Here is a 25730-nt window from a genome sequence, read left to right as displayed (position 1 = left end):
AAACGACCGAATGGAATTAAGGCGGCAAGTAACTAAACCCGGGGACCACAATGCAGAGTAATTAGACTTGGGCAGACCCTCGTGTGAGCAGCCATCTGCGCTGCCGCGTGTGATGCTGCCGCTGACAGGAACCCTGCCCCGGACGGCGTCGCATAGCAACGGCGGCAGCGTTCAAGTCGCGCAACCACTTGTTGCAGCCGGGGCTCAGTTGTGCCTCCGAAATGAAATAAATAAAGGCAGCGGGACTTCATTACCGGGCGCACTCGCCATCGCCGTTTTTGAAGTCCAGCATTGCGTATTGTTGGTAAACAGGCACGGCGACACGTCGCTGAGAGGCAGATGGCCGTGCGTTTAATCTGCTTTGCTGGGAGCTAACAGATCTGCTCGGATGGACAAAACCGGAAGGTAGGACGGTACACCAGAGCTGTAAAGTTGACCGTTTTATTTAGGTCAGTGTTTGTACCTGTATATCCAGTGTCCTTTGCTGTGACGCGACTTGTTTCAAATCTGTAATTATGTCGGCGTTACGCTAGACTGTTTGTTTTGATGTAACGAGAGTGTCTGTGTCAGACAGCTGCCTGTCAGTAGACCCCCGTCTCCGAAACGCTGTAAGGTCTACCTTCATTGCCATTGTGTAGCTGCACGTTAGTTTCATCCCGTCCCCTTTGTTTCCTTTTTAAATCCTTTAATCCTAGACCGCCATGCGTTTTTCATTGCGTCGAATCACGAGGTTTAGGCCGGAACTTGGGAGAAGGACACACCATGTTTCTGGCTTAACTATAGTGCTCTAAGCAATACTGATATACACAACTGGCGATGACCTGTCTGTAGATGTAACCGACTAAATGTAAACTTACTTTTCTTCGTGTTTCTTTATTTTTAATCCCCTATGGTAACTTTGCATTCTGCACAATTCTTGGAACTGGCAAGCCATTTTAAAACTTCCTTCAATAAAACTCAGCTGTACCCGAGAGATGCACTGTGCAGCGAGGCTGCTTGTGTGCACTGCAAATGAGTGCAATTACATGAATCCAAAAGCTACAGGCGAACCTATACGCCAGTCACCATGTATAACTCTTGCTGTATTTACTCGCAGCTTCCAAGATTCCCCCTGTCAGGCGTGACCAATCTGCTTTTTTTTGTATTTTTTTTTTCTTCTGGAATTTGCAGCTTTTCCCTTTTTCACTTAAAATTTCTGAAAACGTCTACGGCCTCAATTCCAATAAAAAAAGAAAGAAAAATAAGACTGGGAAGTTTTTTTAATGTGGCATGGCCTAGCAATACGGTGCATGGAAATACAGGCTTCATTATGAGTTTGGCGTGCAGGGAAAAAGTGGAAGTAATTCTGTTCCCTAATTTTTTCTAGTGTTACCACCGGCAGAATTAGCAGGTGGTAATACCGCTGATTGTTGGAGGTAAAGTGGAGGGAGGTTGATCCTCCAAAAATCGATGGTAATTCTGCCAAAAATCCCCAGTGGAATACTCCATAAAATGATTATTTACACCACCAGACCACAACTTGTAATCTGCCAGTGATAATGCAGCCGAACCAAGCGGCGGTAACGGTAATACCATTTGGTGGTATCTTGGTGGCATTACCAGAAAACTTGTATTGAGCCCCGCTATTATCCCTTAAATAGAGCATACAGGTCAAAATGCCCTAATCCTTCCCTGGTTTTAATTTTGCATTCTGGGACTTGAAGTCCTGGGTTCACAATGAGGAAATCCGGGACAAGTCCCACAATCCAAATTGAAAACCAGGATATGATTAGCATCTCCCGAACGGACTGGGGCATGCTAGCATGTGTGACATAGCTACACACATAACCTTTTTGAAGACGTATTTACGTTAAAACGGCCTCAGCATTAGGGATCGTTAATTTTCTAATAGCCGAGCTCTCGCTCGGGTTCACCATGGTCATGCGTGTCAGAAGGCCAGCCAGTCCTGTTTTCCCCCATTTAATTCTGGGACTTGTAGTTTTGTCTTTGCCATTTGAAAGTCGGGATACCTGCTAGTCCCAGAATTCAGGCAAAACCAAGAATGGCAGACATTCACACATGGCCGCAGGAAACTTGAGAGGAGTTCTGTTCTTCCTAAATATAATTTTGCCTTGAATTGCTTTTGGTGGGGATTGTGCATAAGGGGGGGGGGGAGTTATTGAAGGTAGCATGGAGAAGGGACTAGGCCAGAGGTCTTCAAACTGTGGGGCGCGCCCCCCCAGAGGGGGCGCGGCAGCATCCCAAGGGGGGGCGCCAGAGGCCAGCATGAAATGTAAAAAATAAATTTAAAAAAAAACATTTTTTTTGTTTGTTTAGATTGGAGAAAATGGGAAGGGGCAGCTCACATGGTCAGACTGGACCATAAAACGGTTTTGGCACCAATGAAACAATGGCCAGCAGTTGCAAATTGATATTCAGTCCTTTAGTCACAGGCTGTTTGAATAGTACCCAAGGGGTTGTTTTTTTGTTCAAATGTAAACAAATTGTGATATTTAAAGAATATTTATTTAGCAACAATGGTCAAAACTACTAGCTGCATAGTGAATAACTCATCAAACTGGCCCACATTGGCCAAAAAAGTGGCCCATTTTGACTGGCCTACACTAACATTTTGCATTTTTTGTACGGTCATCACCCTATTGCCCTATAGGCCAATACAAGCCTGCCGGCTCATCCATAATGGGTGGGGGGGTGTCCGCCCACTGGCCACCTCGCCCATTATGGAGGAGCTGAGGATCCAGCCCAGTGAAACACTGAGCACTCCCTCAGCTGCTTTTTCTAGCTGAGGGAGTGCTCCTTGGCTGGCTGAACTGTCAAAGGGAAACACTGTTTGCCTTTGACAGTTCATTTCCCCAGCCGCACATGATCACTGAGCCATGCAACGCTGGGGGTTTTTTACTCGCCAGCCTTGCATAGCTCATTGAAAATGCTGGCTGGGGCACTGCATGTATGTATGTGCGAGGGGGTGCTCCTGCGCCTCCTCGTACATACAGGCAGAACAACCTGGAGCGGGGCATTTTAGCAACCACGCGCAGACCCCTGCAGAAGGTATGTTTATGGTGATTTCTTTTTTATTTAAATGTGTATGGATGTGTGTATGCTTATGTTATGGGACTGTGGTGGGAGCAGGATGGGCGGCAGCACTGGGATAGTGGTGGGAGTAGGGTGGGGAGAGCCCAGGGTCTGTACTGGGAGTAGGGTGCAGTGACAGCACGCAAAAGTTCATAGCATTTTCTATACTGTCTATCTAGCACTTTTGGGGGGGGGGGCAGCCTGCCCAAACTTTGCTCAGGGGGGACCCAGGCCAAAAAAGTTTGAAGACCACTGGACTAGGCAGAGGCATTGCTGAAGGGGGGGAGGAGGGGAACCTGAGGGGCTATATCCCCAGGTCTTTTGGTTGTAGCCCCGTATAGAAACTCAGACTACAACCAAAAGGGTATAGCTAGCCCCGAATCCCGCAAGACCCGACATAAGCTTTGTCCCTGATCTTTTCCAGACCTAGCAACACCCCTGGGACTAGGACAGATGAGAAGTGGGAGAGGTGTATGCATTTTCAATGACATCACTTGGAGACTGACACTTAAATCACATTTAAGTTGAAATGCCCCACCTGAAACTACTGGCTAAACAAAGCGTGGTTTTCTTAGCGCAAAACTTAACTACAATTCCCAGAGTGCAATACTAGAAACGAAGGCTTGACACACGATACACTTGGAATACATGTAAGCGCGATTTCCATATGTGCCCTTTCTTGGTTGGCTTAGAACCTCCATACAACCATTGGCTCAGTCAGATTAAATATCATGTGATAAGGTTCCCATATTTATTTATTTATGTATTTATTGTTCATCCTCCCTGTGTATGTTAACAGATAAATACGTCTGTGGGTTTCCGTTGGTCTCCTTGGCTTTGTTTACACTTCTGCACTTGGTTTAGATGGTATTGCTGGTGTCAGGAACACGCCTGGCTCTCTAAATGCTCCAGTTGAAAAGTGATGGGTATTTAGTGAACACTTTAAATAAAGTGAAGAATTCACAGCCTGTGGCGCAAAGTATGTGAATGCGATGTACCTTTGTGACTTACAACCTGTTCTTTGTTCCTTTTCTAAAGCAGCGAAAACATATAGCATTGATGACACATTATCATATGCAAAAGACATTCTCATCTTTATTGTTAAACCACCTCATTTCTATTGGTTAATGTTTATATTTCGAACACTTGCACTTAAAAGGGATGCGAGGCGAACGTTTTATTGTGTGCCACGATAGTGGCCACCAACATCTCAGAAATTGCACTGTACCAGGCCACTTTACGTTTCATACTTTGAGTGCAATTTCATTTGCAACAAATGTAACTTGAGCGAATCATTTTGTAGCGACGCTTTGAAAGTGTAAGTCTATAACCATCAGAAAAGAAAGGTCTTCAATTGCAAATGGATTAACCAAGTAGCAGTTTGACGTGTATTTTACCTATGTATACGTACACACGAATGTGCTTTTTTTGTTCACAGATACCAGCCACCTTCGGCACTATAGGGACGGCATATGGTATGTATTACTTCACCTGCCCGACCTTAATTCAGCTCTCCTGCCACCAGAGTATAATGTGTCCGGCCATTACTCGAAGACGCCACTGCCAGAAAGCGCCTCATTACTTATTTAGGAATATTTAATCACGTGACACTGTACGTTGTGACAATGAATGGAAGTGCAGTTTTCCGAAGACTTGGCCTATTTTTTCCAACGCAGCTGTTTTTGTTAGCCAACGTCTGCACGTTTATACCAGCGTCTGCCCCACAGGGGCATTTCCCAAAGCTTGAAAACGTCGCGGCGTTTAAAAGTGTTACCATTGTGCCATACAACGCCACCTGTGGCCACCCAGAGCGCAGCACGTTTTGCCGCAGCTCTGTGGAGTCTGAAAGCCTTCAGGCCTGCTGGCAGCGGTTCTGCGTCCAGGACTGTCCGCACAGGTCCTCAACGCCTTCGTACACCTACCTCTTCTCCAGAGGCCTTGGCACCTGCATCACAGAAGACCGGAATGTTGTGCCGCCAGGGCCCGGCTCCAGCGCCGCAAGTTTTATATTCCATAACCACAAGGATTGCTTCTCTGCGCCACCTTCGCCAAGCATGGCAGCTTCGTTCACGCTGACCGTGTGGTTGAAACCCGAGAGGGAAGGCGTAATGTAAGTAGCCCAACAGGTGTGCTCTTTTTTTCATGTGGTTTGGAGAACAATCTAGGAATGCATTTTGCCACATATCCATGATTCTAAGGGGAGTAATGAGGACCTATTTGCTGTAAGTAGATTCATGAAATAACCCAGAGTTGCTATCTGAACGGAAAGTATAAGAATCCAATAACATTCAGGAATGATGAGCTCTTAAAGTAGCTTAACCAACCAGAATCTTATCTTAGTCCCAGTCAACACACAATTTTATATCTCTCTCTCTCTCCCTCTCCCTTTCCCTCTCCCTCTCTCTTTCTCTCACTCTCTCTCTCTTTTCCCCTCAAGCTGCCTGTTTACATTTCGTACAATATTCAAACTTGAAAAGCGTAATTTTTCACAGCTGAGCACTCGAATGAATAATGGCCCCTCTTTGTTTTAACGTTTTACTTTACATGTTTAACTCTTTTGAAAACAGGTAATCAAGAAAAGTTGCCATTATTTACATAGAGGGTATGCACTCAAATAACGTACTGCACTAGATTCATGTCATTTAAAAAACATGCTTTTTTGCCCTAGGAAGATCATTTGAGCATGTTGTTCAAGTAAAGATATGATAGGTTATTTATAATGCACTTAATACCCAGAGGCTTCTAAGCGCAGACGCGGGTATCGAACCTGAGGGGCTCTGTGTTGCTTCCAAGCCAAGCACGTTGCCCCTCAGCTATCCTCCCGAGAAAACTGCACGGTATGAATCAGGACCTGATTCGTAATCTCTTCCAAACATTTGTGCAAAATCTCTTTGGGCTGATTTCGTCCCTATCACTTCTTAAAATGGTAATGGGAAGCTACAGAGAGCCCACATGATTAGGTATCCAGCTTCGATTGGCTGGGTCTGCAACAGGTGAATACCCACGGCAAAAAAAGGGATATTCTGAGCATTGAGTTTGTTTGACGTCCTCCATACGCAGAAGGCCTTGCTTTCATTCCCACCTCTTTCAGAGTTATGGAAATATGTTTACCAAAGCAGTTCAAACCTAGAGGATGGGAGCAGACATGGCCCATCCTCTAGACATCATGTCTGGTTTGCTGCCTTCAAGAAAACCTTATCAGACTTCCAAGAGGTTGGCATAGCTGATGAGTTCTGCTATACAGAATGCATCCTCCTGTGCTTCCAGTGTACATATATTCTTAATGATGGAATGGTTCCAACAGGATCACCATACAAATTGCAATTGGATGTGACTCTTAGTTTGTTTGAACTATTATGTTGCATGCATTTATGAAGAGCATAAAGCTGCTGAAATATGACGTCCCTGAACATGATCTGAGATATCAAATTAACACAATGAAATACTTATTAATAAGAATTAACAGAACTGTTCATGCAAAACTCAAAGCTGCACAATTGCCGTGGGTTTGCGCAGATTGAACTTTCCCTGTCCAGAGGTTCGAGATAAGAGGTTCTCCTGGGTTCGACATTTGGTCTACAAAACCAGGCTTCCACAAACTCAGAAACTCAGTTGATGTTTGGTCATAAGTAGCCCAAGGTTGCTAGGACAGCAAATTGTAGGATATGTAAAGTAGAATACACTCGATAACAGTTCCAAGGAGGAGTTAGGGAATTAGGTTAGACATTTTTGGGGGATTGGGAGAACATTGTTTGGGTGTGAAGTTTGGGTGGAAGAGCAGTACACATAACGTGCATTATGTAGGCAGAGAATGCCAGATCACTGAGAACCCCACATATATATTGTGGGTGGAATAGCAGGCTAAAATAATAGAACCCCACCAGAATTTTGTAGGGAGAAGAACAAAACACGTAGATGCCCAAGTGCGTTTACTAGATAGAGGGTCAGGAGAAAGCATTGAAGCATTTATTAAAAGGAAATGAGAATTAAATCAACACGTCAGAGCCTACTGCAAGGCCCATGTTAGGGGGAAGGGCTGTGGGGGAGGGAGGAATGTATCTGGGAATTATTTTACCTGTTAAAGCATCAGGTGTTTGCAGTACAGAAGCCCAGTTAGTATATGGGTCTCTGATTCAGCCACAATGGTTATTCCACAGCCACAGATCGCTTCCTACGCAAAAAATAGGGACATATTTCTTAAAACGAATTTGATGCACTGGAAATAAATGTACCTGTGCATGCAGTGTGTTTTCACATGTTTCAGGATTCAGAGGATGGAGTTCAGCAAGAGAAAGAAGTTGAGCCGCCATCAAGTGAGGGAAAAGATAGGACATCAGCTTAGAAACAGAGCACAATCCACAGAATAAGAAGGATAGATGATTCCTGAGAAGCCCACCTCTTTTCCTTGAAAACAGATGAGGAATGGCAAAATGATCATGTTCCGTTCCATGCTTCAAGGTCGAGACTTCGACGCCTCTACTATGCTGCTAGCACAAATAGAAAGAGACTGAGCCAGAGGGTGCAAGCATTGACCAACCCATTCAGCTGTCAAGTGTAAGGACATGTCTGATGTTTTATTTTTGGGATAATACAAGATGGAGATTTGTTGTTATTTAAACATTTCTTTTACATAGCGAGTAAGCGTAGAGAAGGAAGTTGGAGCCCAAAGAACACACAGAGACAGACAATCGTTACAAAACAGAGATCAAGAAATCTACATTTGCCAAAAGCACTCAAAACTCCTTCAGAGCCACCAATGCATGTCCTTTTCCTGTCCACTTCTAACTTGACAGTCAAACAGGGCAATCTGGGATTTTTGAAGACATCCAAACCAGTTCTGGAATTGGTCAGAATCTAATAGGCTGATTGAACTACCTTCTCAAGCCTCAGGACCTGTAATCAGACAGTGGGCCTTAAACCCTGCCTTGGAAACTGGCAGAGATCGACCTTAAAGAAATCTGGTTGGAATCCTGTAAGGCTGGCACTTTTTAGGAAATTGAAACTTTGGCACACTTACTATTTTATGAAATAAATAATATCCTTTTTCAATGTTCATAGTCCTCTAAAGAGCAGAGAGGAAGTTATAGTTTATTCCATAACTGGAAGTCAAATGCAACAATATAGGAAACACATTTCAAACGCACCCTGCATGCCAGTGTACAGTCTTTTCCAAAGAATTTCAGAAAAAACACAAGCTAGCCATAATCAAGACTTAGAGTTTTCAGTTTTTACTAATTCTTACACATAAATTCAGATGGAAATCACTCTGTTTACAGTCAGTATTTATTTGTTAAAAACCGAAAAAAGTGGACATTCATGTGTCTTGATTAGGTCTTCAGGTTGCCAATTATACCTTGCAGGCCAATGGCTGTGCAAAGTAACGCTATGGAGAGGCAAAAAAGTAATTAATTTCCCTTTAAACATGTTTAAATGGCTACATAGATATTTATCATGTGAGCATAAAGAGCAGTTTATTTTTAGGGGGAAAATGGATCTTGGCTTGATATTAAAAAATATCAGCTCCATGAGCTTCCCACTGAAAGGATTGAAGTGATACATTTTTAATGTGAAAAAATGCGGAAAATCCTTAGTTGTGTTTTTTTACAGAGCAGATATAAATGTCGATAAATACAGATACAATTACAAGAATATAAATATGGGAAAATACAGACATACATGTTGCAAAAATAAATATCATAAAACCAGGATCCTTTGTCATAATACAACTTAGCGGTCAGTCACCTCAACAGCGTTGGCTCATCAGTCAACAGAAGCTACACAGAATCTATTGCAAAATACACTGAGCAGACTTCAAGAAGGAGGGATTAGGGCACATCTCACGGAATTTGGCAGTGTTTTAGTATGGAAAATGGACCAGCACAACATGCCATGTGCAAAAAGGTGTCTTGCAAGGAAAGCAATTTCAAATATGATTTGATTCTAATGTAATTTTCTCCAATAAAGAACATGCATTTAGAATGGCTTTACACTGAATTATCAGGAAATTAATGTTAAAGAGAAAAAACAGGACATTTATAAAAACCGATTTAGTTGCAGGCTTTAATGAAAGAGTGTGTATTTAAAAGTGCTTGTCCACGTGTGTTGCCATGTAAAAGGGAATATAGTAAACTGTCCAACTTGAATTATGGTATTCTATAAGGAAATTAAACAGATAAAGTTATTCCCTATAATTCAAGACATCTAGTATATTTATGAACAAAACACACACATTGTCATGTATCTTGTGTAGCCTTTACATTCAGTGAACCTAAACTGAATTTTAGTTTACACAATATTGTATTGTTACATAAATGTCATGCACAGGCCCTATAATCCATCACTTTGATCATGGAAGGGAAGTCTAAATGGACCCAGCTGCTGTGTTTACTTAAAGATAAAGGCCTTCTTTCCTTTATACTAAGTGCAAGCTTTATATTGGGGGATTGAGCCCAAATCCATGGACTTGTATTTTTAAACTAATAGTAGATGCCTTCAACGGGCCATGATTTTGGCAGAACACTTGGCCTTAGCCATACATATTAATAATGGATGTCTCAAAATTCAAAATTTTCTGGTGAACCTGAACACATCATTCTTATTCATTTCACATGTCTATACAAAGATAAACAAACCATTCCAGTCTAATTATATCCTATGTCCTGTAGGGAAGGATTGCTCACAGTTGACACGTTCCCATGGCCTACAGTGTTCAATTGGCCTATAGAAGTCAGGAGGATAGCCATAGTAGGTATGAATAAGTGAAGGAAACCAGTCACTGGCTCTGGTCAAACCAAACATGCAGCATCAGGAATTTGATGTGTATTTAAATTCAACATTATAGGAAGAAGATTTTTGGGAAAACAAAAAAAGCAAGACATTCCATCCAATGCAATAATAGCTGTTTGGGATTTCAACTACGAGAAGCTGATAGCAAAAGCTCATTGAGACCTTTTCCAGATGGGACTGAATGGAAGAGGCATCTTCCAAGACATAACCAGCTAACCTCATAAGCATTTTTGGGAGTAGGTGGACAGACTGAAAGGAAGAGATTTTCTGGCAATGTTGTATGAGCGGGTTGTTGTCTCTACCCACCCAGGAACTTTAAATGGCAAACCAAAAAGGAGTATAATGGACAAACCAAATATGAGTATTCTAATACAATTATATTAACACACATTATAGATGCATGTTCTCCTGGCCTAAGAAATACTTCTTTAAAGTAACACATGAACTCAGGCTCATTGGCATGTTTCCTGGAGAATTCCATTTATTTGCCCTGTTCCATCTGGCAAAAAATACAGCAAGTCTGAATATTTTGGCAGCAAAATCAAGCGATATTATTTTTTTGTAATACGCACAAGTTTTTTCCCCAATGCTATAAATAAAATGTCTGTGAATGCACGGAGAGACACAAGCAAATATGAGTATACTGACCCCAGTGTATTAAGAAAAATGTACCAATTTAAATTGAAACCCTAAGTAGCCTCACCTTAATAAGTCTATTTGCCAGCAATTTAGGATCTCCGGAGGCCTTACAAATCCCGAGTTGAAATGCAGAATGAAAACCTGGTGTCTGCCATAGTGAATTAGGTATTTGAAATTGATCACTTAATGTTCACAATGTACTGGGGAGTTTTGAGGGTGAAGCTGATCCTTTGAATAGTGAGAGAGTTGTTTGTGCTGTTCATGAACTTAAATAAATACATACACCAAATCCCTGAACATAAGCATTTAAAGAAAATGTAAAAATGCAACCAATTCAACACCACAAAGATATCCAATTGTATCTGTTCCCCAGCTACAAACCTATAGTTTGTCACAGACAGTGGCCCTCATTACGACCCTGGCGGAAATCGAAAAACGATGGCGGAAATGCAATACCGCCATCGAATAGCGCTCGGTGCGATTATGACCCGTAACCGTAAAGTACGATGCCATTAGCGACACCGTAGTGAACGCCAACGCTAACTGCACCAAGTACGCGCGCGCGCGCCATGCCAAACCGTAATCAGCACCATGGCGCAAGGGTACGCGAATTCCGACCCTAGCGGACATGTACTTAACGCCATCAAGCACGGCGGAAAGTACCATTCCGCCATGGTGAGAAGTATGGCATCGCGAATCAACCGTAAACGGCCCCAATGAGTGCCTGTACACCGCTCCCTGGCCACATAGTACAACTCCCCGTAGGTGCAACGAAGCCACTATGCAACCAGTGAAATGTACAAGTCACCCATGCATGCCAACGAACAAAAGAATCACAAGAGGGGCCAATGGGAGCTGCAGGGCACAGATGGCACGAATACAGAAGCTATACCAATGGACATGACCTCAGTCTCCCACCAAGAAACGCACGCAAACACAGGCACCTGTGACCAGCAATATTCCGATAATCACATCATTCCACCAATCCACCTGGCTGACCGGCATCTGTTACACAAAACCTAATCCCCCGCCCCTGAGCATGACATCATTCAAACAGTCATATTGGCAGCCCTCACCCCTGACCTCACTGGGCTTCGTAGGCAAACGCACCCAGCACAGTACCACGCAACTATACTCCGAAGCTGGAACCCAATGCAGATCTCCTCACAATACATCGCTCCCCAAATAGGAATATGCCACATCACTTGCAAAGAAGAACGCTACACGGCCCATATCAGAATAGAAATTTAATGCACAAAAAATTCAGCAAGCCCATACAGCCATTAGGCCATGAACTCCAAAACACATTTCACCATTGTGGGCTGCATCCGCAATAAATGACCAGCTACTTCTTGTGTGACGCCCTGTTCCTTCATGGTACACAGGGGCTACATTCTCGTACGAAAAGGCAACATGGAAGCGCCTAGAACCGCAGGGCCGTCCCAATAGGGAGGCACTAGTCCAGCTGAAAGGCCGAAATGTTGCTCCGAGCCACTAGTACTGCGTAAGGGCATGTGGCCCATTGGCGATCGTCCCATAAGATCGTAATGCTGCTCCACTGATTAACACGAAGCAGCAGGTGTCGGGAGTAAAACCCATCTGCAGGAGTGGCATACAGATGGCAGTGGCAAAAGGGGAGGAGATACCTGTCAACCAAAAGAAAAGAAAAAGAATAGAATGGCCATCAGAACTACATTCGAACAACTCACTTCAATGATCACACTAGATCCACAGGCATATGCATGCTAGCCCACTCCAAAGGATCATCACCACCCCAAAACCACTTGCGACTCATAACTATCCATATCGAGGTGAAAACACCATCACAAACGAGTGTACCTGTGCATGCGTCTGTGAAAACAGAATCCATCAGATGGGATTGGTAACGTGCATGGACACAAGTGTCTGAAGGCGCGTCGAGACAGGGAGGGCTCAACAAAGCCAGATAGACGATGGTCCCACTATGGCAGCCCTGCATCACATAGCGCAGGGGAGGCGGACAGATTCCAAGAAGCCCTGTACATGGCAAACACCGTATCAAATCATCTGTCCATGCATCCATTCATCATTCCCTCATCCCGTAATGATAACGCCTGTTTCCATACTCACATAACATGTGAGAATTCCATTGAGTCTGTGCGTTATGCAGCCTGCAAAATCCACTGTGCCCCAGCCCGTAATTCCAGTGTTGTGAAGTAACATGTATTTGGGAACGTCCGGCCTCATCATCCACTTCGCTATTGCGCATCCCAAACTATTCATATCAATCATTGCATCCTCGCCATGGCCCCTGTCCCAAGGACATTGAACAATAGAACGTTATATTTGCAGTCAGACCTGTGGGCATCTCCTCGCCGCTAGCCGAAGACCGAAAGCGCCACCCTTCGAATTCCTCATTTGCAACATCACGTCGAAAAGGCATGTGTGGCCGCTTGAAATCACAAATTAATCCATCTAGTGCGGCTGTGTGTGAAAATGGCAACTGCCTTCACTCACAAATGGGAGGCCCCGCCCGTCGGTGAACCTCGGTACAGTGATGCATGAGGGTCCACCGTTACTCGAGTACTACGTTCCACTGACCCTTCACAAGTCTGTTCGCGACTGCAAAGAATGCATGTGAAACAATGGGACCATAGCCGAATGAACATATCAACCAATGTTACACGGCCATCGGGTACTAATACATGATTGTAATAGCAAGATGCCATTCCTCGAATTGCAGTGTTGTGTGCGGGACGTGCTCGCCCAAAGGGGAGAGCAGCTTGCACAGGTGGAATGAATCACCACAGGTGGAGGCCATGCAGCCTGAAAACACATAAATTGCACACCCAGTCTCCTCCCACAACCACACCCACTCCGAAATGCTACCGGCAGGACTCGCGATGTTGGCCCTGGGGGACCTGATAGCACTGCAAGTACTCCAACTCCAAGAAGAAGACGAACACCAACTACAACCGGCCGCCTGGAGGAGACGCAGGAGGAGGAGGAGGGCAAGGCAGGGCCAGCAAGGGCTGCCAGCACAGCCACTACCACCACGCAGGCAGCCCGCAATCCCACGCCTCCGAGCACATCCGTTCAACCTCACTGATGAGCAGATCCACACCCTCTACCGTTTGGACCGGGACACCATAGCCGCCATTGTGGACATGACACAGGCTGACCTTGTCAGCATGATAGATAGCCCAACCGCCATCCCACCCCTACTGAAGGTGGTGTCTGTACTCCACTTCCTGGCCACAGGCACCTACCAGCACACAGTCGGACAGTTGCATGGCATTTCTCAGCCACTGTTCTCACGGACACTATTGCAAGTGCTCGATGCCCTCCTGCAGCACGCAGACGACTACATCTCTCTACCACGCTCGGAGCAGGAAATAACCAACACAAAAGTGGGATTCCATGCACTTGCCGGCATACCGGGTTGCATTGGTGCCATCGACTGCACCCATGTGGAATTGGTCGTCCCACATGCCATGGAGGCCCAGTACCGCAACCGAAAACAATTTCATTCACTGAATGTACAAATGGTGTGTGACTCCAACAGGATCATTACACATTGTTGTGCCCGATTCCCTGGATCGACCAATGATTCTATGGTCTTGAGGAACTCTACAATACCACGCTACATGGAGCGACACGCAGGGAACAGATCCTGGCTACTCGGTGAGTCTCATTTCATGCATGATGATGTGGGGTATGTGATGCGGCAATGACCTGGCAGGAAGGGGGGGGGGGGTGCGTACGTAGCAATGGCATTCCACATAATTCGTTTATCGTCCACATACAGGTGATGCCGGATATCCACTGAAGAGATGGCTCCTCACACCAGTCCGGAACCCACGGGACCAGCATGAGGAGGACTACAACCATGCCCACTCACGTACCCGTGTAGTCATTGAACAGGCATTCGGCCTACTGAAGACCCGTTTCCGGTGCCTCAGCAGGTCTGGCGGGGCACTCCTGTACCGCCATGAGAAGGTTGCAAAGATGGTGATGGCATGTGTCATGCTACACAACATGTGCGTACGTAGAAATGTGCCCATGCCCCCTGACGCAGAACTGCAAGCACCTGAAGATGGTCATGATGAGGGTGGGGATGTGGCAGCACCTCAAGGAGTCTGCGAGGCACAGGAGGGCCGTGAAATTCGTCAGCATCTCATAGATGCATGCTTCTAGCACTCACGCCTGGTGGCTGATACATGGACACGGGACTCGTGGCACTGTGTGTGTCTGGTACATGCACAAAATGGACTGTACGCCTATGATGGCCTAGTACACAAAGATCATTGTCCACACATCTCATTGTTTGATCGTGCATTGTTTATGGCATATGTGATATCATGTTGAACACCCTATCGACCCGCCACCCAAGTGAGCCCAACACACCCCCTCCACCCTCCTACCTCCCCCCCGAACACCAGTGTCCAAAGATGCTCATTGTCAGTGGGCAGTCGCTATTGCAAGCCCCCTCTGCGGGTATCAGGGGCACCCCTGCCTGTGGAGCGCAGGTTCCTCCCAGATCTACGTTGGGGGCTGCCCTGGACGGAACTTGCAACGGATGATGTCTCTGCCTGCTCACGTCCATGCATGTCCCTAAGGGTTTGTGAGAGCTCAGTGAGCACACGGCGCACTGCGGCAAGTTCGGCACATACGTCTTTGGACGTCGCATGCAGTTCCCCCCTCAGGCTCTCGGTGCTTCTCTCCATTTGGACTCTCAGGCTCTCGGTGCTACTCTCCATTTGGACTCTCAGGCTCTCGGTGCTACTCTCCATTTGGACTCTCAGGCTCTCGGTGCTACTCTCCATTTGTGCCCTAAGTGTCTCAGTTGATGTTTCTATGTCTGCCTTAGTGCCCCCACATCCATCGGCATGGTCCTTGAGGAGCGTGGCCAGTTGCTGCTGTTGCACGATTAACTGGTCGAGGGACTGTTGCCTCTGCTGGGCCATGGCCATTTGCGGTGGTGTCACAGAGGGGCTGTTCGCCTCATGTTGCCCTGCCACAGGGCTTGTGGGGGATGGCCAGTCGTCGTCTTGTGGGTGCCCCTGCGTGGTATCCTCATGGTGTACGGGATGGAACAGACAGGGGGATTGGGACAGGTCATGGATGGATCTGACTTCGACATCCCCGTCTTCTGTGTCGGAGCATGCTGCCATTAATGGGGTGTCACCTATGGTGCTGCTGCCACCAGAGGCAGTACCTTCTGTGGCATCCATTGGGGGGACCTGTGGTGGTGCTGTTGTGGGCATGCTGGCTGCTGGGGTGCCTGTTGATGTTCCCTCCTGTGTGCTGCCACTTGATATGTGCTGCTGCCGTGTCTTGATGCGTGCAGCTGAGGTGGAGGGTCTTTGGCCGTCGGTCTTGGCCCTCTTTGCAGGTGTGCTGGTAGGGGTGTCCTGGAGCTCGTCGTTTGGATCGGACCCTGTGGTGGAGTAAAGGAGGGCGAGCGTTATTAATGGGTCTGTGGGAATTGGAATGGCAATGTATCACATGCATTGGGGTGGTACCTGAGGGTGATTTGGGTCAGGGCCTTGGAGGTGCTTTCATTTGTGTGTGGAGTGAGGGTGCAGTTGTTTGGCAGCCTGCAGTTAGGGTGTGCCTGCTGCACGTGTAGTGGGTGTTTTTGGGTTTTTTACTTATTTATGTATTTATTGTGAGTTTTAAAGTGCGCTATCAGGCCAATGTGTGTGGACGTTCTCCTGGCCATGTGTTGCTGTTGCGCTATGTGGACACATGTGAGTCACATGATTGGACATTGTGGATTTGGCATGGTTTTATTTGGGCCACCTACCTGATTCTCCGGATGTCTGCACTCCTTTCTCCATCCCTCCGACTCCCTCTATGCTCTCCATTCCAATGGTGGAGGCACAGATTTCTTCCCAGGGGGTCAACTTGATGGGTGATTCCGATCCTCCCCCGGTGGCTGTGGCAATGTTGCGGTTGGCAGAAAGTATGCTACGGACGCGTATCCGCAGGTCGTCCCACCGCTTCCTGCATTGCTGTGGGTTGCGGGGTGCGGTCCCCACCGCACTTACCCGCTGTGCCACCAGGGCCCATATGGCCTTCTTGTTCGCAAGTGCCGTCCTGGTCATTTGCGTGGAGAAGACGGCGGCGGCATTCTCCTGGAGGGTCTCTGTAAGCACGGTGAGTTCCTCACGGGAGAAGTGGACCTGCCGCTTGCGGTCGCACGCTTTCTTCGCTACTTTTCCCATTTTTCTTGGTTTCACTAGGGTTGATGACGGGTTGGGATGTGTCTCAGAGTGGTGTTTTTAGTGGTTGTGTGTATTTTGTGGTTTTATAGGTGTACGGGGTGTTGTTTCCCGTTCCGGGCCCATGTTTTTACTTCCGTTTCCGTATATTTACGGTCACCGTACTTTACGGTTGGCGCTCACTGCGGTGTCCGCTATGATGGGTGGCGGTATTGCACCTAGGGCGCCGTACGGCGGCGGTGTGGGCCGTTTTGGGGTCATTTCCGCCATCGCAGACTTTGCACTTCCGCCATGGCGTGGTGCTCGTGCCCGATGGGTCGGAATGGGCCGCACTTTGCTCCATCGTGCAATGGCGGAAACGCTATTTACGCTGTGGCGGTCCGGTCAGTCACTTTCCGCCAGGGTCGTAATGAGGGCCAGTGTCTAACTCGTATATCAGAGAACCATATGTTAGACTTATTTATTTTTCTGTGTCAGAATGTTTGTGCAAATTAGAGTGACATAATAGCAGGAAGGTTGTGTGTTTCCTTTCGATTAGACATGCTGACTATTTGTGGTATTTTTTGGGGGGGGGTGGCTTCCCCGGTATTGAAAGTAAGAGGAGCACTTTAGTTTCCCTGATTTATTATATCAGGGTCATTATTGCACAAAAAGAATGCTTGTAAAAATTAATATCTTCCTTAAATAAGTATCATTTTTACAGGGTTACTTTTTGGACATCTCTTTCCTGTAGCGCCCCGTGAGATGCATTACCCACATGCCTGGCAAAAGCAAGTCGGAAAGGACAGCTTCACACCTCACAACTACAGGCAGTGGACACATTTGCCCCACAACCTGGTATCACTAAACCAGTGAATCATGCTTTTTTTACAGATGTTCACAAGCCCTGTTAGAACACAATCTTATTTGTGGACATGTCTGCTGGAGTCACTTGGATGGGCAGCACAATGGAACATGGATAGACAGCACAATGTAACATGGAGTGACTTTGACGCTGACAGTAGTGGTTGTGAATTGCAAAAGTAAATATTTGCCCCTGTGCCCCTCTCCCCCCCCCCCCCGGACCAACCTTGGAACCTGTGGTGCCCATAGCTTCCAAAGCAAGTTCACGGGGGAGAAGCCTACTGGAGAAGCACCATTTTTCTTTTTTGTAGTTTTTTAAAATGTTTCCTTTGGATGACCCAGCTCCCCTCCTCTCCCACAGACACACCTTAGGGGCCATGGACACCATGGCTTCCAAGGTTGGTCCATGGGAGGTACAGGTACTGGGGGACCAGCAAAGGTGTACCCTGGGTCCCGTGGGATCCATGGTACACATTTGCTGGTCTCCCTGTGCCCCTCGCCCCCATGGATCCACCTTGGAAGCCATGGTGCCCATGGCCCCCAAAGAGAGTTTGTGGGGGGAGAACCCTGCAGCTGGGCCACCTTTGTTTTATTTATTTTATTTTAATTTTTGCTTTTGGATGGCCCTCTCCCACAGGCCCACCTTGGGGGCCATGGGAACCATGGTTTTCAAGGTGGGCGTGTGGAGGGAGAGGGGCACAGAGAGACCAGCAAAGGGGCACCCTGGAGGCACTTTGCTGGTCTCCCTGCGTGCCTCTGACTCCACGGACCCTCTTCAGAGGCCACAGGGGAAGAGGAGGTGAGCAGGACCCCACCATTGTCTTTATATTTTTTTTGGTTGTAGTTTCTTTTTTGTTTCTGTTTTGGTCTGCATTGATCATTGTATACATGGAGCAGCACACATAAGACTGTACTCAGGTGCAAGGGCACATGCATGAATCTGGCACAAAAATGAAAGCCTTATGTGGCTGACCATTAAAGTCCTATGGTGAAAATCTCTAAATCTGAATAAGGAATGACTGCAAAGAGGTTTCGGTTTCGGTTCCACAGCCAAAACTTTAGTGCACACATTTTTCATGCCCTTTATTAACTAAAGATGTATCCATTTATGGATAAGCTGTCGAGTTATGATCACTTTTCAGATGCGTAGTGTTGCCAGCGCTCGGATAGCTCAGTTGGTAGAGCTTTAGATTTTTAATCAAAGGGACCAGCGTTGAAGTCCCCGTTAGGGTGGCACTTCTCTTAAATTTGCAAAAAAATTGCACAGGAAATATAGTTTGCTCATTAGACTATTTAGTATTTATGATGGCAACATAACCTTGGGCAATATGACTATAAGTTAGTGGAGTATAAAGTTCTTGGATGGCACCCTGTCAAAAATGGCCAATTCCACCTTTGACAAGCCCAAGGCTGTAAGTGGAGAACAACCTCAGAGGGTCGATAGCAAAAATGAAGGCACAAATGTACTCACCTTTTGCAGAGAGACAGGCTCACCCTTCCCATTAGTACTGTTTGCTTTGTAAAATCAAATTGCCGTCTGATGCATATACTAACATGAATGTATTTTCAGAAAATAAAGGCCCTACCTGAGAATCTTTTTCTACATCTGGATTGGAAGAGATTGTCCTGTTGTCTTGGAATGTCTCCCCAAACAAAATATCCCTTCAATATAATGGCACCACACATTCTGGGGCCATCTATATGAAGAAAAAAGAACACCGGCACAGAAAGTCTGGCAGGTAGTCCCGGACAATTTATTTTTGCTCAAGGGGGTGTTGGCATAAAATGTTTGAAGACCACTGGTCTGGAGGGTTGCCCAGAAATATGCCAGTGATTAGGATTAATTCAAAATCTTCCAACTATCACCTCTTTTGTTTGATGTAGTTCATATTGCGGTTAAACCTGACCGAGGGATAATAGCTCTTGAGGGACTACACAGGAAATGCAGCGCCGTTCAGACCCTGGGGAGCCCATCTGGACAGCCTGATTTCTCCCAAATAGGAAGTATGTGAACCATTTCAGGACAGCGCCATAAAAGGCCTCCTGTGTGCAAGGAGGTTGAATATCATGCAATTGTTGACAATGTTAAACACAGCTGAGAGGTCCAAAAGGACTAGCAGACACAAGTCCCCTTCATTGATAATCTGAACGGCACCATTAAGCACCATGATGGGGGCTGTTTCAGTGCTAGGTCTTCTGGATTGATAGTGGACTTTTCAGGAGTATTCATAGAAGCCGTGTTTTTAGGACATCTGTGAATGTACCATCAGTGAGGGAATCACTAACTATACTATCATGATCAGGAGGGGCCACACTAGTACTTTGTACAGTACAAAAAGAATGCTTGTAAAAATTAATATCTTCCTTAAATAAGTATCATTTTTACAGGGTTGCTTTTTGGACATCTCTTTCCTGTAGCGCCCCGTGAGATGCATTACCCACATGCCTGGCAAAAGCAAGTTGGAAAGGACAGCTTCACACCTCACAACTACAGGCAGTGGACACATTTGCCCCACAACCTGGTATCACTAAACCAGTGAATCATGCTTTTTTACAGATGTTCACAAGCCCTGTTAGAACACAATCTTATTTGTGGACATGTCTGCTGGAGTCACTTGAATGGGCAGCACAATGGAACATGGATAGACAGCACAATGGAACATGGAGTGACTTTGACGCTGACAGTAGTGGTTGTGAATTGCAAAAGTAAATATTTGCCCCTGTGCCCCTCTCCCCCCCCCCCCGGACCAACCTTGGAACCTGTGGTGCCCATAGCTTCCAAAGCAAGTTCACGGGGGAGAAGCCTACTGGAGAAGCACCATTTTTCTTTTTTGTAGTTTTTTAAAATGTTTCCTTTGGATGACCCAGTTCCCCTCCTCTCCCACAGACACACCTTAGGGGCCATGGACACCATGGCTTCCAAGGTTGGTCCATGGGAGGTACAGGTACTGGGGGACCAGCAAAGGTGTACCATGGGTCCCGTGGGATCCATGGTACACATTTGCTGGTCTCCCTGTGCCCCTCGCCCCCATGGATCCACCTTGGAAGCCATGGTGCCCATGGCCCCCAAAGAGAGTTTGTGGGGGGAGAACCCTGCATCTGGGCCACCTTTGTTTTATTTATTTTATTTTAATTTTTGCTTTTGGATGGCCCTCTCCCACAGGCCCACCTTGGGGGCCATGGGAACCATGGTTTTCAAGGTGGGCGTGTGGAGGGAGAGGGGCACAGAGAGACCAGCAAAGGGGCACCCTGGAGGCACTTTGCTGGTCTCCCTGCGTGCCTCTGACTCCACGGACCCTCTTCAGAGGCCACAGGGGAAGAGGAGGTGAGCAGGACCCCACCATTGTCTTTATATTTTTTTTGGTTGTAGTTTCTTTTTTGTTTCTGTTTTGGTCTGCATTGATCATTGTATACATGGAGCAGCACACATAAGACTGTACTCAGGTGCAAGGGCACATGCATGAATCTGGCACAAAAATGAAAGCCTTATGTGGCTGACCATTAAAGTCCTATGGTGAAAATCTCTAAATCTGAATAAGGAATGACTGCAAAGAGGTTTCGGTTCCACAGCCAAAACTTCTTTAATGCACTCATTTTTCATGCCCTTTATTAACTAAAGATGTATCCGTTTATGGATAAGCTGTCGAGTTATGATCACTTTTCAGATGCGTAGTGTTGCCAGCGCTCGGATAGCTCAGTTGGTAGAGCTTTAGATTTTTAATCAAAGGGACCAGCGTTGAAGTCCCTGTTAGGGTGGCACTTCTCTTAAATTTGCAAAAAAATTGCACAGGAAATATAGTTTGCTCATTAGACTATTTAGTATTTATGATGGCAACATAACCTTGGGCAATATGACTATAAGTTAGTGGAGTATAAAGTTCTTGGATGGCACCCTGTCAAAAATGGCCAATTCCACCTTTGACAAGCCCAAGGCTGTAAGTGGAGAACAACCTCAGAGGGTCGATAGCAAAAATGAAGGCACAAATGTACTCACCTTTTGCAGAGAGACAGGCTCACCCTTCCCATTAGTACTGTTTGCTTTGTAAAATCAAATTGCCGTCTGATGCATATACTAACAGGAATGTATTTTCAGAAAATAAAGGCCCTACCTGAGAATCTTTTTCTACATCTGGATTGGAAGAGATTGTCCTGTTGTCTTGGAATGTCTCCCCAAACAAAATATCCCTTCAATATAATGGCACCACACATTCTGGGGCCATCTATATGAAGAAAAAAGAACACCGGCACAGAGAGTCTGGCAGGTAGTCCCGGACAATTTATTTTTGCTCAAGGGGGTGTTGGCATAAAATGTTTGAAGACCACTGGTCTGGAGGGTTGCCCAGAAATATGCCAGAGATTAGGATTAATTCAAAATCTTCCAACTATCACCTCTTTTGTTTGATGTAGTTCATATTGCGGTTAAACCTGACCGAGGGATAATAGCTCTTGAGGGACTACACAGGAAATGCAGCGCCGTTCAGACCCTGGGGAGCCCATCTGGACAGCCTGATTTCTCCCAAATAGGAAGTATGTGAACCATTTCAGGACAGCGCCATAAAAGGCCTCCTGTGTGCAAGGAGGTTGAATATCAATCAATTGTTGACAATGTTAAACACAGCTGAGAGGTCCAAAAGGACTAGCAGACACAAGTCCCCTTCATTGATAATCTGAAGGGCACCATTAAGCACCATGATGGGGGCTGTTTCAGTGCTAGGTCTTCTGGATTGATAGTGGACTTTTCAGGAGTATTCATAGAAGCCGTGTTTTTAGGACATCTGTGAATGTACCATCAGTGAGGGAATCACTAACTATACTATCATGATCAGGAGGGGCCACACCAGTACTTTGTTTGGTGCCTGGGAAGATGGCATCGGTGTAAAAGGTCAATTTTGAGGATGTGATCATGTACAAGGGGTCCTTTGGTGAGAGGGTAGAGAAGTAGATTCAGGGATGAATCACCCATGGTGGTATCAAGGGTGGGGGGGATGGAGGATTTGGTGCCCTCATGTGGACCCTAATCGCATTGATCATGTTGATAAAGAAAAATGTGATAGCCTCACACTTCTCCAAGGGTTCTGCTACCTCTGATTCTGGTTGGGTTTGTGCAGTGTATGACTGCCGTGGAAAGGGATTTGCTCCTATTACAGGTACATGTGATGGTGTAGTAAGTAGCCATGGCTTTGCATGTCAGGGTCTGCCATTTGTAACGTAAGGCCTTGAGGGTTAGACATTCATCTGGTTTGTGTGCTTTGAGTATACCAGATAAAGGACTGTCTACTTCTTGTGTGGCCAATTATCTTTAATCTGGAGATAAGTACCTGTTAACTCCTTTTAGGTTTGACTAAAGATAACAGAGAGGTGATCAGAGAGTAGAGACAATGCCAATGCATGCGCTCTTCTGAACACATAAGCTAAACAATTATAACGTTTCTCAGATAGTATATTTTCTATTGTGAACAATTTTAAACAAGAAAGGAAACGTGTGCTTGTTAGTAAGTAACAAAATAATAACATCAAAAATGTTCTTAGACAGCTTGAACAATCAACACATTAGTATTCAATGCCATCAAAATGCATGTAGGAAACTAGAACAATCTACTAATCAATATGAATTGCCTAGGAAACTGGAGCAATATAGAAATCAATATTCATTGCCGAATGCATGGCCATGAGTTTCCCCCTTCTGGGCTTTATCGGGGCAGTGTTTAAGACTTTGAGCCAATCATTTTAACGTAGTGTATCAATAAGCACTTTTCAGATGCGTAGTGTTGCCAGCGCTCGGATAGCTCAGTTGGTAGAGCTTTAGATTTTTAATCAAAGGGACCAGCGTTGAAGTCCCTGTTAGGGTGGCACTTCTCTTAAATTTGCAAAAAAATTGCACAGGAAATATAGTTTGCTCATTAGACTATTTAGTATTTATGATGGCAACATAACCTTGGGCAATATGACTATAAGTTAGTGGAGTATAAAGTTCTTGGATGGCACCCTGTCAAAAATGGCCAATTCCACCTTTGACAAGCCCAAGGCTGTAAGTGGAGAACAACCTCAGAGGGTCGATAGCAAAAATGAAGGCACAAATGTACTCACCTTTTGCAGAGAGACAGGCTCACCCTTCCCATTAGTACTGTTTGCTTTGTAAAATCAAATTGCCGTCTGATGCATATACTAACAGGAATGTATTTTCAGAAAATAAAGGCCCTACCTGAGAATCTTTTTCTACATCTGGATTGGAAGAGATTGTCCTGTTGTCTTGGAATGTCTCCCCAAACAAAATATCCCTTCAATATAATGGCACCACACATTCTGGGGCCATCTATATGAAGAAAAAAGAACACCGGCACAGAGAGTCTGGCAGGTAGTCCCGGACAATTTATTTTTGCTCAAGGGGGTGTTGGCATAAAATGTTTGAAGACCACTGGTCTGGAGGGTTGCCCAGAAATATGCCAGAGATTAGGATTAATTCAAAATCTTCCAACTATCACCTCTTTTGTTTGATGTAGTTCATATTGCGGTTAAACCTGACCGAGGGATAATAGCTCTTGAGGGACTACACAGGAAATGCAGCGCCGTTCAGACCCTGGGGAGCCCATCTGGACAGCCTGATTTCTCCCAAATAGGAAGTATGTGAACCATTTCAGGACAGCGCCATAAAAGGCCTCCTGTGTGCAAGGAGGTTGAATATCATACAATTGTTGACAATGTTAAACACAGCTGAGAGGTCCAAAAGGACTAGCAGACACAAGTCCCCTTCATTGATAATCTGAAGGGCACCATTAAGCACCATGATGGGGGCTGTTTCAGTGCTAGGTCTTCTGGATTGATAGTGGACTTTTCAGGAGTATTCATAGAAGCCGTGTTTTTAGGACATCTGTGAATGTACCATCAGTGAGGGAATCACTAACTATACCATCATGATCAGGAGGGGCCACACCAGTACTTTGTTTGCTGCCTGGGAAGATGGCATCGGTGTAAAAGGTCAATTTTGAGGATGTGATCATGTACAAGGGGTCCTTTGGTGAGAGGGTAGAGAAGTAGATTCAGGGATGAATCACCCATGGTGGTATCAAGGGGGGGGGAGATGGAGGATTTGGTGCCCTCATGTGGACCCTAATCGCATTGATCATGTTGATAAAGAAAAATGTGATAGCCTCACACTTCTCCAAGGGTTCTGCTACCTCTGATTCTGGTTGGGTTTGTGCAGTGTATGACTGCCGTGGAAAGGGATTTGCTCCTATTACAGGTACATGTGATGGTGTAGTAAGTAGCCATGGCTTTGCATGTCAGGGTCTGCCATTTGTAACGTAAGGCCTTGAGGGTTAGACATTCATCTGGTTTGTGTGCTTTGAGTATACCAGATAAAGGACTGTCTACTTCTTGTGTGGCCAATTATCTTTAATCTGGAGATAAGTACCTGTTAACTCCTTTTAGGTTTGACTAAAGATAACAGAGAGGTGATCAGAGAGTAGAGACAATGCCAATGCATGCGCTCTTCTGAACACATAAGCTAAACAATTATAACGTTTCTCAGATAGTATATTTTCTATTGTGAACAATTTTAAACAAGAAAGGAAACGTGTGCTTGTTAGTAAGTAACAAAATAATAACATCAAAAATGTTCTTAGACAGCTTGAACAATCAACACATTAGTATTCAATGCCATCAAAATGCATGTAGGAAACTAAAACAATCTACTAATCAATATGAATTGCCTAGGAAACTGGAGCAATATAGAAATCAATATTCATTGCCGAATGCATGGCCATGAGTTTCCCCCTTCTGGGCTTTATCGGGGCAGTGTTTAAGACTTTGAGCCAATCATTTTAACGTAGTGTATCAATAAGCAATTTCCAGAGTAGCCTAAAAATGGTAAGCACTTGGGATCCACTAAAATTGTGCTTTAAAGGTGGTAATCATACACACTGGTATTCACAAATATCCATATTCATCTAATCCAGTTGCAGCTTAATGTATATAGCCAGTTTCAGTCTTACATGACTGTTACAGGGATATCCCTGCACATCAAATTTACAGCATTCACGAATATCATGACCAAAAGGAACTAGAAGCATATATTTCAGAAAACACATGCATTAAGCTCTAACTGGATTATCTGAATATGGGCATTTGTGAATAACATTGTGTATGATGACCACCTTTCAAGCACTGTCCCCTGGAACAGTTCAA

General features: G+C 45.4%; 1 protein-coding gene across 1 annotated transcript in view; it reads left to right on the top strand.

Annotated features, from left to right (window-relative positions):
• Positions 1-245: 245 nt before the first annotated feature.
• The window catches only part of USH2A (usherin), a 4817015-nt gene continuing 4791530 nt past the window's right edge, over positions 246-25730 (top strand). The window contains exons 1-2 of the mRNA XM_069608572.1: positions 246-405; positions 4511-5182. Coding sequence (XP_069464673.1) covers positions 4698-5182 — 485 coding nt within the window. The 5' untranslated portion in view covers positions 246-405; positions 4511-4697. The remainder of the gene's footprint in view (positions 406-4510; positions 5183-25730) is intronic.

This window comes from Ambystoma mexicanum, chromosome 4q, assembly GCF_040938575.1.
Source record: "Ambystoma mexicanum isolate Mex_15411 chromosome 4q, UKY_AmexF1_1, whole genome shotgun sequence".
Lineage (NCBI taxonomy): Eukaryota > Metazoa > Chordata > Amphibia > Caudata > Ambystomatidae > Ambystoma > Ambystoma mexicanum.
The sequence above is the reverse complement of the archived record's forward strand: the minus strand, read 5'-3'. Positions and strand labels throughout refer to the sequence as shown.